The 16,385-nt window shown below is 45.8% G+C and overlaps 1 protein-coding gene across 2 annotated transcripts in view; it reads left to right on the forward strand.

Moving 5' to 3' along the window:
- The window catches only part of KLHDC2 (kelch domain containing 2), a 106,803-nt gene that overhangs the window by 58,042 nt on the left and 32,376 nt on the right, over positions 1 to 16,385 (forward strand). For both annotated transcript variants that reach the window (XM_033951927.1, XM_033951928.1), the window contains exons 9-10: positions 7,529 to 7,638; positions 8,156 to 8,228. In XM_033951927.1, coding sequence (XP_033807818.1) covers positions 7,529 to 7,638; positions 8,156 to 8,228 — 183 coding nt within the window. The remainder of the gene's footprint in view (positions 1 to 7,528; positions 7,639 to 8,155; positions 8,229 to 16,385) is intronic.

Consider the following 16,385-nt stretch of genomic DNA (forward strand, 5'->3'; position numbering starts at 1 on the left):
TGTTCCAAAGCAGTAGAAGACTACATAATTTGGTCACTAGGGGGAAGATCCTCAAAACTGTTTTACGTGGTCGCTAAACTGGTTCCAGCTGTTTTCCAGTATTTTTGTGGCAGTTTATCTAAACAGCTTACCATAGTCTTTTCCAAGCTTCCTAGCAGTTTCCGACTCTGCCATGCAAATGTATTACAATGAGGCCATTTAATATTTAAACTAGCACACTGGGCGATAATCATCACCAAGTGATTCCCTAAACTCGCTGTCTTACATTTGTGAGCAAAATTTTCCAGCAGGTCTGAGCTGTTCTAACCTTACTTTTTGTCAGTGCCTGAGCACTGATGGCTCAGGCATTGACAGGAAAGTAAGGCTTGGCAGCTCAGACTTTGCCAGAAAATTTTGCCACCGTCAAACAACCCCTCTCCCTCTAGCAATGAGAAGGATGCCCACTCCCTCTCGCTGCTGCCCCTCCACCCCCCCCAAGAAGTGGGAGAGATGCCCACTCCTTTCTGCAACCCCCGCCACTCCCTGGCACTGAGAGAGATGCCCACTCCTTCCCCCTGCCGCCGTAGTACCCCCGCCACCCTCCCCTGTACCTCTGATGACCCTCCACCCATTACCTTGTTTACAAAGGCCGGCCAGGAGAGCCATAAGCATATAGGCCACTGGTGTCAAAGTCCCTCCACAAGGACCATAATCCAGTCAGGTTTTCAGGATTTCCCCAATGAATATGCATGAGATCTATTAGCATACAATGAAAGCAGTGCTTGCATGCATATTCATTGGGGAAATCTTGAAAACCCGACTGGATTGCGGCCCTCAAGGAGCTAGATTTTACACTTTGACACCCCAGATCTAGGCCAGTCGGAGCCTTAGGCCCCTCTCTGGTGCATCCCAGGATGCACCAGGGAGGGGAAGGTCTGTCATTTTGAAGAGGCGGCCTGCTGGTTGGAGGTGGTAGGTATGTCTCTGGCCGGCCTTCGTAAACAAGGTATGGGGAGGGGGCAGGAGGGAGTGGGTGTCCCTCCCACTGTTGGGGAAGGGGGGGTTAATTGACGTCAGCGAGAGGAACGAGTGGGTGTTAGAGAATGACATGGTGACAAATTTTTCCCCGTCCCCACAGGAGCTCATTTTCCCATTCCATCCTTGTGAATTCTTTTCTTGTCCCTGCCCCATTACTGCAAACTCTGTCCTCATCTGCACAAGCCTGAAACACTTTAAAATCATAAGGACAGCAACAAAACTCGCAAGGACAGGAGGGGAAATTGAGTTCTTGTGGGGACGGGGACAAATTTGTCCCCATGTCATTCTCTAGTGGGTATCTCTCCTGGTGGGGGGGGAGAGGTTGCTTGACGACGACGGCAGGAGGGAGTGGGCATCCCTCTTGCCAATCTTCGATTTGGGCGTTTTTTTTTTTTTAATTTGTGCACTTATTCTGCACATATACCGATAGCTATCACCAGCTATTGGCACATGCAAATTTAGCAACTCTCTGCCAATCTCATTTGCATGCAAGGTTTTTTAAGAATGACTCGCCTTTTTGAAATTGTTACAATAACAGCCACAACAGCAGTCCTTTGGAATTTACCACCAACATTTGAGAATCTTCCCCAGGTGTCAGCTTAAATAGCAGCCACTAACTAAACTAAAATGCACTTATGAACCATTAAGACAAAGTCCAGCAAAGAGAGAATCCAGCAAAGAGAATGATTGGTGGGAGTGGAGGAAGAAAGGGTTCATGATGTAAAAACCATAGAGAGAATGCCTCTGTATCTTTGTGTAGGTCTCCAAGAGAGGAGAGGCGGGGCGATTTGAAAAGAGTGCTGTAGCAGCTAGAGCTGCCACTGGTAGAAATGCATTTAAACTAAACTAAACCTTAAGTTTGTATACCGCATCATCTCCACAATCGCAGAGCTTGGCACGATTTACAGGAACTGGTATAAAGAAGGAACTCCAAAGTAAGGGTTACAGGAACTTAGTATAGAGAAGGTCTAGGGACTCAGTATAAAGATGAAATAGGGAGGAAGTATTACATTTTTGAGAATAGCCAAGTTTTCAGATGTTTTCGGAATAGTTGGAGGGAGCCCAGATTCCGAAGTGGGATAGTAAAGCATTTAAGTGATTCCTCTGGGCAGGAGGAAGGATAACTCTAGCCCATTTTCAAAATCAACTGAGCCTTTCCCCATGTCAATTTTGGTTCCATTCCATTCCATTACTTAATGACAGGTGGATAAAGGCATTGGGGAAAAGCCACAGGGTATGTAACACATTCCATGTTTCCATTCCTATACACAAGCATTTGTGTGAGAGCTCTGTGGGGAGAGACATGGTAACTGTCTCAGGTGGCAAGGATTGTGCAAGTGGTGAATGGAAGTAAAATTTAAACATAGCAAAAATGAAGGTAGATGAAGACTATATTGCCTATTCAGTCTGCCCATTTACTCTTCCTGTCAATCCCTTAGAGATCCTTGTCCCAAGCTTTATTGAATTCAGATAGTTTTCTTCACAACCTTCACCGGGATGCTATTCCTCTAATTCATTACCCTTTTCTGTGAAGTATTTCCTCAGGTTACTTTTTGAGTCTTTATCCTTTCATCTTCATCCTGTGCTTCACATTCAGAGCTTCTTGTCAGTTGAAAGATACTGTATGTGCCTCCCTCACATTTGGGCCACATAAGTATTTAAATGTCTTTCCTGTGCAACCAGCACATGATTTCTTGTGGATGTGTTCTATGCCCCAACTTGTGAGTTGGATTGCAGAAGATGTCAATTGTCTCAATTTTGCCTCCTTGTCTCCCTGGGCAGTGCTCTCTTTCGTAACTTCTGCAAGCGAGTTGAGAAGGTTTCTTTTCATCTGCTCCGTATTGGATCTCTTATTTTCAGGTTAAATCAGATTTTTTTTTGCAAGGCTTTCCCATGCTAAGAGGTTCCCAGTAGTCCTGGGGCAGCTCTCCTTGGGAGAGGATTCAGGCGTTGGGGTCTGCAGCCAGGAGAGCAACCCTTCTGAAAGAGTACCTGCCTGGCCAGCCTGCAGTATCACTTGGAAGCTCTGGGGATAATTCCTCTGGGAGCGGTGCTTGCCCCTGTGGAGACCAGGTGCTGGAGTGCAGGCTGAATTTACCCCATGACTGTTTTTCAGTTCTCAACACTGTCTTTCAGTTTGGAAACTGCAGTCCACACCTTCGCCAAGGTCGTGGTAATGGCAGCAGCATACCTGCGCAAGGCAGGAAGTCGGGTTCATCCTTACTTGGATGATTGACTGATCAGAGCGCTGTCCATGCTGGACTGTCACCAGGTGGTGACTCAGGTAGTTCAGCTTTTGCAGGACTTGGGGTGGATTACCAATTTCAAACATAGCCACCTGCAGCCAACTTAATGTCTGGAGTATTTGGGTTTCCTAATCAGAACAGCAGAGGGTCGTGTCTTTCTCACAGAGCCATTCAAAATGAAGCTCAGACAGCAGATCAGGTTGATTTTGGCGAGACCAAATCCTAGCATTATCTGCAAGTCTTAGGATCTAAGGTGGTGACCATAGGGGTAATTCTATGGGTGAGAGCTCATCTACACACTCTACAGAGCACCCTACTAGCGCTTTGGTTCCCTCAGTCAGATTTTCTCCAGTTGGAGTTTGTGTGGAGGCACACCAGAGTTTAGTGGTGGCTTCTGCCAGAGTCACTGTTCAAAGGTTTTCCTCTTCAGCTAGTCCTGAGTGATCCTAACAACTGATGCCAGTCTTTACGTCTGGTGTGTGTGTGTGTGTGGTGGGGGAATGTCACTGTGAGGGTCACCCAGCACATGGCCAATGGTTGCCCTTACAGAGAACATCAACAGACTGGTTGAGAGCCTTTCAGTTGGCCCTACAATTTTTTCAGACATGGCTGGAGGGCAAAGCAATCCATTTTTTTTTTCTTTTTTTGGACAGTGCTACAGCTATGACATTCGTCAACAGGCAAGGGGAAACCAAGAGTGCTCAACTGAAGCTGGAGGCCCAATTGTTCCGTTGGGCAGAAGTCCACATATAGACCATAGCAGAGGCTCATGCAACAGCAGTGAACAATGTCCAGGCAGCCAGACCCTGGATCCAGGACAATGGTCATTGACTCAGAGAGCTTTAAACTGTATTGCGAGTTGATGGAGGTGGCCGATGGTTGATCTCATGGCATTAGCAGCAAACAGGACAGCCCCTTGTTTCTTCAGTTGACGCTTTGAACTGGGAAGCCTTGTGTTGGACACTTTAGTGCAGCCTTGACCAACAAGAGCTCTTGTATGAATTTCCTCTATGGCCAATGATAGGTTGAGTCATTTGCAAGATAGCGACCCATCGGGGATTAGGGATCCTTTGTGGTTCCAGATTATCCGCAATGTCATTGGTACGTGGATCTAGTCCAGTTGCAGCGGGACAGCTGTCTCAGACTGCTGCTGCATCAGGATCTTCTGTGTCAGATACCCATCACTTATCCAGAACACTTTGGTCTTCAGCATTGTGATTGAGAGTGTTGCTTTAGTGTACAGAGGATATTTGGATAGGGTTATCAAGACTCTCCTAAGATCTAAGAAGCCAGAATCAGTGGTGACCTATGCTATGGTGTGGAAACCGTTCAAGCAGTATTTTAAGGTCAGACAGTCTTGGGCCGAGCTTTCATTTCCATTTCCTGCAGGAAGGCCTGGATAAAGACTTAGCGGTCAGATCTCTTAAGGTTCAAGCGGCTAGTCTTTTTACTGTTTCAGAGCTTCAGCAGGCAAAGTGTCCATAGCTTCTCATCTGGATGTCAGAAAATTATTGAAGGGAGTGTTGAGACTCTGCTCTCTGGTGTGGCAGCCATTTCCTACCTGGAATCTTAACATTGTTTTACGAGCTCTGTCTCTAAGACTCTGTACGAGCCTTTTATCAGAAGCATCTCTCATGGATCTTACCGTGAAGACAGTTGTCTTAGTAGCAATCACCTCGGCAAGGAGGGTGTCTGAAATACAGCCTCTGTTATGTAGAGAGCCTTTTCTCAGAATCATGGAAGCAGGGGTGTCCTTATGCAATGTGCTGCCTTTTCTGCCAACAATGGTTTTGGCGTTTCACATCAATTGGGAAGCGCAACTTCCTGCATTTTGGTCCAAGGGCAAGAAGAGGCAAGACAAGGTTTTCAGGTTGCTGAATGTTTGGAGAATGCTTCTCCGCTGCTTGGATGTGGCAAATGACTTTTGTCTTTCAGATCACCTGTTTGTCTTACCCAGCTCTAATCATAAAGGGATACCAGCCTTTAAGCTTTCTGTTTCACAATGGATATTCATAACTATCTCAGCTGTGTATGTTGGCTGTGGTAAGCATCCGCCAGTGGCCTTAAAAGCTCACTCCACCAGAAGTGTGGCTTCATTTTGGGCTAAGTCCAGGGCCACCTGATGAAATCTGTAAGGCAGTCACTTGATCCACTCTCTCCATACCTTTATAAAATTTAACGTAGTGGACATGACAGCACAAATAGACGTAGATTTTGGGTCCTCTGTGCTAGTCACAGGCTCATCTGTTCTTCCCTGGACGTGAGGCACTACTTTTCTGGTACGTCCCATCCATAAGAAATTGTATGCTGTTTGCATAGGAAAGAAGAATTACCTTGATAATCCTCTTGCTTGTTCGCAACCAGCGCTAAAGTGTTAGTGCTGGTTGCGCACAGGTAGAGGATTACCAACCTGCCCCCTCCCCATACCCTGTTTACGAAGGCCGGCCAGAGACATATGAAGAGCTAAAGTGTTAGTGCTGATTGCGCACAGGTAGGTGGAGAGGTTAGTTCCACCTTTGAATTACCAGTTCTCATTGAATGTTTACTGCCTTTTGGTTTTCTTGTGCAGAGTAGATTGCAATTAACATTATCGGAGAGTTCCCTGAACTCCTCCTTGTTGTAATTTCTCTGTCAAGGGTTTTCACTTGCTTTCATATGGATTGAAGAGAGAGGACACTGCCCAGGGAGACAAGGAGGTGTAGCTGAGAAAAATGATTTGACATCTTCTGCAATCCAACTTGCGAGTTGGAGAATAGAGCAGAAAGAGCAGAACCTATCTGTAAAGAATCATATGCTGTTCTACAGGAAAGAGGATAGTACCTAATTCTTCCATCATATCTTCTCTCTCCTGCCCTTCTCCCAAAATGTACATATTGAGATATCTAAGTCTGTTCCCACAAGCTTTATGATAACCACTGACCATTTTAGTAGTTACCCTCTGGAATGACTCAGTCATGTTTATATCTTTTTGAAAGTTTGGTCTCTAGAGTGTGCTACAGGGGTACAGTGTGTATCTATGTCTGTATAGAGACATGGGAGAGATGCAGAGGTCTGAGTTAAGTAGAAGCTATGGGGATGTGCTGTATGTTCAAGGATATGTGATTCTGGCTGTGGGTGTTGAGGTGCCATCTCCCATCGTTTGTTATTACCTAATTTGCTACCTAGCTAGCTGGCTCCTTCCACCATCAGCACTTTTGAAAACCCATATACAGTTGCTTTGCAGGGTTTTGGATATCAGTTGTGATGTCATCTATATTTCCTAGTAAGAATATTCAGAATACTTTTAGGTTCTCCAAACTGGTGCTGACTGCTAATACTTAAATAGGCCCATAATTTCTCTGTTTCCATTGCTTTACAGAGTCTTGCTTAATGTTGCAGAATGCCTTAGCACTATCCTTTTACCTATTCACAGTTAACCCTGTGCATACTCAAAGGTCCTGTCAAACGCTTCTCAGCACTGCCCACACTTGACAGGTGCTCCAACTTTGGCAACAGAGATTTAATTCTGCAAACAACCAATAGATAGGATTCATGCAGATCACTATTTAGGCAAGTTTCACCATACTCCCATGGGTGGAGGTGGAGTACAGAATTATGCTGTCTTCACTAGGGATATGTAGCTTGGGGACAGGGCCTAGCATTGACCTACTGCCTCTGTACTCTCAAGCCAGGACTAGAGTTCTAGAAGATTCAGGGCTAGTCCTTCACTGGCAGGGTCCGAAGGTCTTATCTGGATACAAAGCAATAACCCTCTGACCAAAGACACTGCATAATGTTGCTGCCTTAGAGATCCCAACAGATACTTGCAAACGTGTTTTGCAAGAGTCACATGGCCACCTTTAGGCTTGCCTATCAAGGATTCAAGACAAAGAAAATCTTGCCAGTGAAATAAAAACGGCTGGTCAGCAATGCTACCCAGCCCAGTGTCCTGAGTCTTCAGCTTATTTGAGGAGCAGATTTATCATGGGGTTTGCTGTATCGTGCTGCAGTTAAGTGTTACTTAATGACATTGTGAGATCTTCCCCCCCCCCCTCTCCTGAACTTTTTGCCTGAATAGTAAGAGGTGAACTGTAGATCTTTGCTTATTGGGAGTGCCTATATGCAGTAGTATCTTTAGCTGCCCAAAATGTGAGCGTCCACGTCTTTTCTATCACATAGGCAGTAGGCCATTGGGTTAGCTTTGTCTCCCAGAATTGTTTCTAACCTGCATGACACTAGCTTAAGAGTTTTATAGTACTCGGTGTGTAATTTATTTCCTTCTCCAGAATAACACGAGGCATTTGTCCAGTAGGACGTTCCTGGCATTCCTTGACTAGAGTTTCATCAGAGAGCCTCTTTCTCTTTGGGGGATTTACTACGGATAAACAGCCATTAAGTAAGTCATTGTGAAATTTTTAAAACCTAAAAGGCTGCCATTAATTAACTTTTAACAGTATGTTGGGAAGTTAGGATTTAACAAAAACAAATAAACCCCCAAACAAACCTTTACCACTCTATACCCTCCCAACTTAACTTGAGCTCCACTGTAGCCCATCTGCATAGTTTCTCTTTGAAAATGAGCATTAAATATATACTAAACTGCCCATGTTTTGCACTTGCTATTTGGGCAGGGTAAACTTGCACATATTTTTCTGTAAACTCCATTCATATGCACTGTTATAACCCTTGCTTCTTGCTGGCTAGAAATGTGCATTTCTTCAGTCAGGGCAAGTTGGATAAATCATCTTGGTAAGTGGCTTTGAAAATTGCTGCCTTTGTGTGATGTTTTTGTCTAAGACTGCTGTAGCTTAATAATTTGCTTACACTATACTTTAAGACATGGAATTAGAGAAAGTGGTTATTAAATGTACAGTTAAAAGTACAGGTGTGTTGACTTTGTGCACTGTTTTTAGGTGATGCTTGGATTTATTGTATTGACAAAAATGAATGGATACAGTTTGAACACAATTACTCCAGTAAGCCAAGGTGTGTACTTTTTTGTTTTTGTTTATCTTTGACATTGAGGGCTGGCTCGATGGCTGAATGTTAGTATGAGGGTAAATCAAAAAGTAAAGGCAAAGTACATTTAACGACTTTAATAGAAGTAACTGAGAGCAATTGAACATACCACATTTACATTACATTAAATTAGTGATTTCTATTCCGCCATTACCTTGCAGTTCAAGGCGGATTACATAAGAATTGTCATGAAGTTACAAGATATATAGTCCCTGTGCTAGACGACACATTTGTTGTATTGTTCCTACAGATAAGTTTTTTTGGGTTGCTCCCAAAGCCAGGTGAGCACCACTTCCTTTACTTCATCATGTTTTGTCTTTTGCTCTCCGGGTCATAGTAATGCACCCATGTCTTGTTGCTGGTGACAGTTCTCTTCAGAATACTCGGATCTTCATACTGTCTCAAGAACTGGGTCACAACCTCCACACACGCTTGTGTAGATCAATAAGCTATTTGGGAACCCTTCGTGTGCAGACTTTACTGCATCTCAAATTGTCATGCATTATGGCAAATGCAGATCCATAGCCAATATCCAAATTCACAGCCAATTGAGACAGTTATCTGTCGGTCTTCTCTAATCAAGGCATCTGCCCTGCCCTGTACTCTTGTGTGTATGATGTTGATGGGCAACCAGAACGAACTTCGCTGGTTGCACCTGCTCTTCTTGCTTTTAAACCTTTTTACCCACTCATAAACCTTTCATTGATTCCTAGTGTTATGTCCTTACTGAGTCCTTATCTGATGGTGAATTTCCACAGGTTTCACTCCCTCTGCTCAAAGAAAGCACACTACTGCACTTTGTTCTTCGATGGTGCAATCTTACAATAGAGCCCATGGGGTTCATAATCAAAAAATAGAAACGTCTAAAAATCCGCCTAAATCGGTACTTGGACGATCAAAAAGACAGGTTGTCTAAGCGTTGATAATCGAAACGGGTTTTTGATGTATCTAAAAACAGCTTAGGCCTTTTCAGTGCTGCTGTGCGCCCAGAGTGAAAAGGGGCATTTTTGAAGGAGTGGTTAGGGCAGGAGGTAGGCGGGATGTGGGCCAACCTAGACTTAGTCATACTGTAAGAATAACCGAAAGTTTAACGAGACTTCCTAGACGGAACTTCTATGTAGTGACTTAGGCGATCTAAAAACAGGTCTAAATGCCCCGAAGGTATCCAAAGTGACCAGATAACCACTGCAGACACAAAGTACAGACCCCCACACCCCCCAGGGATCACTGACCCCCCCCCCCCACACACACACTCATTGCCATAAAAATGAGAATAAAAACGTACAATCCTGCCTGCAGAACATCAGCACTTGGCATAGAAAAGCCTAGTAGAGCTGTACAGAGGTGGATTAAGTAGTCTGGGGGGTGGGCTAGTGAACATTAGAGAGGAGGACCCAGGCCCATAAGCCACTTAACCATTGCATTCATGGTGAAACATGTTCACCTGCCTGAAGCCCCCAAAACCCTATTGTACTGCCATATAGGTGCCACCTGCAGCCATAAGGGCTAGTAGGTTTTGGGGGGTGGGAGTGGGCTCACCACGACCTATAAAAGAGTTGTGAAATGTTTGTGGTACCCTTTTTGTGAAATTCGCAGCAGTGCTCTGTGAGGTGCCCTACTACTCTGTTACCATACAGGGTAGCCAGTCCATCACTTTGCTGGCCCCTTCCACATCCAAAAGGTTTTGTTCTAGGCGTTTTTGACTTGGATGAATTTTTGGACGAGAATGGAGTATAAAGATAGATGACTTAGCAGTCTGGACAATCAAACTGCTGGACGTATAAGTAGACGATTCTCAAAAAAAAATATTTTGGACGTAGTTTTTGAGAATGGACTTTGGACATTTCCGACTTTGGGCGACTAGCAACTTAGGTCCAAAACGGATTTAGATGTATTTTTTGATTATGCCCCTCCATGTTTCTGACCTCATGACTTCCACATGACTAAAGGGCAAGCGCTGTACTGTGTGTGGATGAACTATCCAGCAGGCAATGTATGAGTTCATATGTTGTATTTCACCAACTCTATTTGGTTATCACGTAATTTAACAATTGCCATTAATTTTTTATTTGTCCTCATACAATGTGCTGTCATTTAGATGATCCAGGTTTTATGGTGGTACCAATCTTGTTACTACAAGTGGACAAGCAGTGGAAGCGGTATTATCCCTAGACAAGCATGCAGCATATTCTCAAATGTGGGTGACGTCATCCACAGAGCTTTGGTATTGTTAGTGAAAAGTGTAGTGTCACTTTAAGCTTTTGAAAGTTTTTAGACTGCCTGCACCATGCATGTGCGAGTACCTTCCCGTCAGTTTTTCATTTTCCGTGGAGTGAAGATTTATCTCTTGTTACTCCAAGTTGCCTTCCCATTTATTTCTTTCAAAAAAATTTTCACGTATTTTATATCAGTTGTGTACTTTTCTTTAAAAAAAATAAATATTGAAGAAAAGTAGAAAGGAAAATAAATTTTGGACTTTCTTCAACTTCTTTTGGTGTTCAGCAGCCTTCACACAAATTTCCATCCTTTGTTCCTCCATGATGGATTTTCGACCTTGTTTCTACCACCACCCTGACTCATCCTCTCCGACTGGATCTGACTTCAGGGCTATATATTAGAAGAAGATGACAAACACTATTAATAATGTCAAAGTTTTTCTTTTCTTTTTCTTTATTTCATAATATTAGGTCTGGAGTCGGGCTTCCAGCGACTGGGACTAGTCATTACTGGTAAACATATAGATACCTCCATCTACTTGCATCAGTGGCATATTAGCATCGAGTTTATTTGATACACACCTTTCTTTAGCTGATGTCTCAACCACGTCAAGGGCTTATTTGCATCGAGCATGCATGCCCTTCTCAGTGGAGATGCATCACAGTGGATAGTGCCCTGCCAATTTTAGCATCGAGTCTATTTGATGCATGGCTTCATGGGCGATACAGGTTGTCATTCTGAAGCGCATTGCCTTTTCAGGCATCCACGCTTCAATGCCTGTGGCACCTTCGATACTACTTTATATAATATGCTACTGGTGCCTCTTCATTCATCGATCTGCATCAGTACCGATCCATGCTAAGTGTAGCATATTCAGCAAAGGTACCTTTTATCCCAGGACAAGCAGGCAGCATATTCTTGACTGATGGGTGACGGCACCGATGGAGCCCCGGTACGGACAATTTTAGAGTGATTGCACTCTAAGAACTTTGAAAGTTCTAGTAGGCCGCACCGCGCACGCGCGAGTGCCTTCCCGCCCGGCAGAGGCGCGCGGTCCCCAGTTTCTTAGTTTTCGCGGAGCTAAGAAGACGCGTGTTCCAACTGCTGTTGGAAAATTTTTTCTCGCCTTCCCGCTCGCGCGTTATTTTCTTGTCGTGATTTATTCACCTTATCGTTTCTTTCTTTTATTTAAAAAAAAAAAAAAAAGTCCATTTTTTTTTTCGACTTTTTTCCGGTCAGCCCCGGCGGGGCCTGTTGGCACCATTCGAAGCCTCGGGCTTCGATTTTGCTACGGCCGTTTTTCCCTTCATGCCCCCTTCACCGGGTTTTAAGAAGTGTCAGCGGTGTGCACGTCCTATTTCTCTTTCCGACCCGCACAAGTGCTGCCTTCAGTGTCTGGGTCCGGACCATAGGGCAGAAACGTGCACCCGCTGCAGTTCTCTCCAAAAGAGAACTCTAAAGAATCGTCAAATTCAACAGCGAATTCTTTTCGGTGCCGCCATGGAAGTTCCCCCGGCATCGACACCGTCATCTTCCTCCAAATCGGCACCGGTGACTTCGACACCGCAAGATCCATCCTCGGTGTCGCACCCTGTAGGTAAGCCGGCTAAGAAGTCATCCCCTACTGTCCTTAGCCCGCCAGTCGAACAAGCAGTGAGCCAAGTCCTGCAGACTGCGCGCCGGCCTCGCAAACGCTCCGCTCCTATTGAAGTCACTGCCTCTTCATCGGCATCGACTTCGCCTGAGCGTCGAGCTGCACCGCAGGTACCGAGCAAGAAAAAAGCGGTACCGGTGCCATCGGGACCGTCTCTGGATGAGAGAATAGCATCCATCCTTCAGGTCCAGCTTAAGGAGCAGTTACAACACTTGCTCCCGGCTCTGCTGACTCCGAGCTTTCCAGTGTCAGTACCTACTGAGCAAAAATCTGTTTCTATGCCTGTTCTCTCGGCGGAACCGAAGTCTCTTCGACGCACTGCTTACTCGACTTCGGAGCTGGTGCCGTTCTCTGACACCCGTACTGCTGTACAGTCACCCGGTACGGTACGGTGTCCATGAGGTCTGGTAAATCGGTACGCAAAACCAAGCATACCGAACCTTCTACCCCACTTTCTCAGGGCCGTCTGTCATCGGTACGGGACCCTGATTTGTGGGATGATTCTGACGGTACCGAGGCAGATTATTCCTCGGAGGAGGATGTTACATCGGTGCAGGATCCTGCTGGTAAGCCAGAGCACTCATCCTTCACCAAGTTTCTTAAGGAGATGTCGGACACCCTTTCCATCCCTCTAGAGTCTGACTCTAAAAAATCCAAAGCATTTCTTGATGCTTTGGATTTTGACCAGCCTCCGAAAGAATTTTTAAAGTTACCCCTCCATGATATCTTGAGAGAAACTTTTTACAAAAATTTAGAAACTCCTCTCACCGTTCCAGGAGCCCCTAGGAAGCTGGAATCGCTTTACAAGGTGATTCCTATTCCAGGGTTTGACAAACCCCAGCTGCCCCATGAATCTCTGCTGGTGGAGTCCACCCTCAAAAAATCGGCAGGCTCTAGTGTATATGCCTCTGTCCCTCCTGGCAGAGAGGGCAAGGCCATGGATAAATTTGGTAAAAGACTTTACCAAAATGCAATGCTGGCCAACCGTTCAGGTAACTATGCGTTTCACTTCTCTTTTTACCTGAAACATTTGATTCAGCAAGTCTCTTCTTTTCAAAAGTATCTTCCTGACCGTAAGCTTCCTGCATTCCAACAATGCACTTCCAGTCTCCTACAACTCAGGAAGTTCATGGTCCGGTCCATCTATGATACTTTTGAACTCACATCCCGAGCCACGGCTATGTCTGTAGCGATGAGACGATTGGCATGGCTCCGAGTCTCCGACCTTGATGTGAACCACCAGGACTGCCTTGCCAATGCTCCCTGCCTGGGTGATGAGCTCTTTGTAGAATCTATGGATACCACCACTCAAAAGCTCTCTGCCCATGAGACGAGGTGGGATACTTTGCTGAAAAATAAAAAGAAGCCTCCTCCTCCTCGTCCATTTAGACAGCAGCCATCATATCAGAGGCGGTTTTCTGCTCGGTCAGTTCAGCCTCAACCTCCACAACCTCGGAGGCAGCGGCAACAGCACCAACAAGCACGTCAGCAACTGCCGCCTACCATAAAGCCTGTCACTCAGACTAAGCCGACTCAGCCCTTTTGACTCCCTTCTCCTGGGCATTGCTAGTCTCCCTCCCTCCTGTCCTCTTCCACAGCCCATAGGAGGTCGATTAACCATTTTTCACTCTCGATGGGAGGTAATCACCACCGACCAGTGGGTGCTCTCGATCATAGCCCATGGCTACTCCCTCAATTTTCAGACTCTTCTGCCATTAGGCCTGCCAAAAGAGTCTGCTTCCAACAAGTCTCAGTCCCTCCTTCTCGCTCAAGAGGTTCAATCCCTCCTTCTTCTCAATGCCATCGAAGAAGTTCCTCAAGATCAGCGAGGTCAGGGTTTTTACTCCCGGTACTTTCTAGTTCCCAAAAAGACCGGAGACCTCAGACCCATCTTAGATCTCAGAGATCTCAACAAATGTTTGGTCAAGGAGAAGTTCAAAATGCTCTCTCTTGCCACCCTCTACCCTCTTCTCGCTCAGGGCGACTGGCTATGCTCCCTCGATCTCAAAGAGGCTTACACACATATTCCTATCCATCTGACGTCCAGGCAATATCTGCGCTTTCTCATCAATCAACATCATTATCAGTACAAAGTGCTACCCTTCGGCCTGGCCTCCTCTCCCAGGGTATTCACCAAATGTCTGATTGTGGTAGCGGCCTATCTCTGCTCTCACAACTTTCAAGTCTTCCCTTATCTGGACGACTGGTTGATCAAAGCTCATTCCCCTCAGGCGGTTCTGCTTGCCACCAATCAGACCATTCACTTCCTTCGACTATTAGGGTTCGAAATCAATCTACCCAAGTCTCACCTCATTCCGACCCAGTGACTTCAATTTATTGGAGCCGTTCTGGACACTGTTCTGATGAGGGCGTTTCTTCCATCCAACCGCCTTCACGCCATCCTCCATCTCTGTCAGCAGGTGTTTCAACAGATTTCCATTTCTGCAAATCACATGATGGTGCTATTGGGGCACATGGCTTCGACAGTACATGTCGCACCCTTCGCACGTCTCCACCTGCGTACTCCTCAATGGACCTTAGCGAACCAATGGTCCCAAGCGACGGATCCTTGTTCACAACACATATCTGTGACCTTGTCTCTTCGACAGTCGCTTCTTTGGTGGTTGACATCTTCAAATCTATCCAGAGGCCTGCTGTTCCATCTACCTCCTCATCAACTAGTCATCACCACAGATTCCTCCCCCTACGCATGGGGAGCTCACTTGAACGAATTCCAAACTCAGGGATTTTGGACTGCCCAGGAAAAGAAACACCACATCAATTTTCCTGGAACTCCGAGCGATGTTCTATGCCCTCAAGGCGTTTCAACATCTTCTCTTTCCTCAAGTACTACTCATTTGCACAGACAATCAAGTTGCAATGTACTACATCAACAAACAGGGAGGAACGGGCTCTTGCCTGTTGTGTCAGAAAGCCCAACGGATTTGGTCTTGGGCGACAGCTCGTCACTTATTCCTGAAGGCTATCTACATTCAAGGGAACAGAATTCCTTAGCGGACAATCTCAGCAGAATTCTCCAGCCTCACGAATGGACTCTCGATCCCTCGACTCTTCAGACCATTTTCGCTCAATGGGGCACTCCTCAAGTGGACCTTTTTGCAGCTCCCCACAACCATCAGCTGCCCCTGTTTTGCTCCAGACTCTACTCTCCTCACCGTCTGGCGCCCGATGCATTTCTCCTGAATTGGACCAGTCTCTTCCTATATGCTTTTCCCCCTCTACCGCTCATGCTGCGAACACTGTTCAAGCTCAAGAGGGAACAAGCCACCATGATTCTCATCGCTCCACGGTGGCCCAGGCAACATTGGTTCTCCCTTCTACTTCAACTCAGTTCCAGGGAACCCATACCTCTTCCACTGTTTCCTTCTCTGCTTTCTCAGCATCAGCAGACCCTACTGCATCCCAACCTACAGTCTCTGCACCTGACAGCTTGGTATCTCTCGGGCTGACTTCGGCTCACTCACTTCTTTCTCAGCCTGTTCGCTCTATCATTGATGCTTCCAGGAAACCGGCCACGCTCCAGTGTTATCAACAGAAGTGGTCTCGGTTTTCTTCCTGGTGCCTCTTACATCACCATGATCCCATGTCTCTAGCAGTGGGACTGGTGTTGGACTATCTTCTTTCCTTGTCTGACTCTGGTCTTCAATCTACTTCTATCAGAGTTCACCTTAGTGCAATTGCTGCCTTTCATGAGCCAATTCATGGAAAACCCCTCTCAGCTCATCCTTTGGTTTCTCGGTTCATGAGGGGCCTTTTCAATGTGAAACCACCTCTCAAGCCTCCTCCTGTGGTCTGGGATCTCAATGTGGTTCTTTCCGCTTTAATGAAGCCTCCTTTTGAACCTTTTGCCACAGCGCATTTCAAATTTCTTACCTGGAAAGTGGTCTTCCTTATAGCTCTCACTTCTGCCAGGAGGGTCAGTGAACTGCATGCACTAGTGGCCGATCCACCTTTCACTGTTTTTCACCATGATAAGGTGGTTCTCCGTACACACCCCAAATTTCTTCCTAAGGTTGTGTCTGACTTTCATCTTAACCAGTCCATAGTCCTACCTGTATTTTTTCCAAAGCCTCATTCTCATCCAGGTGAACAGGCTTTGCATACCTTGGACTGTAAACGTGCTCTGGCTTACTATCTTGAACGTACTAAGCCCCACAGATCATCTCCTCAACTATTTTTGTCCTTTGATCCTAATAAGTTGGGTCATCCTGTATCTAAACGCACTCTCTCCA

The sequence above is a fragment of the Geotrypetes seraphini genome, chromosome 7 (assembly GCF_902459505.1).
Source record: "Geotrypetes seraphini chromosome 7, aGeoSer1.1, whole genome shotgun sequence".
NCBI classification, from domain to species: Eukaryota; Metazoa; Chordata; class Amphibia; order Gymnophiona; family Dermophiidae; genus Geotrypetes; species Geotrypetes seraphini.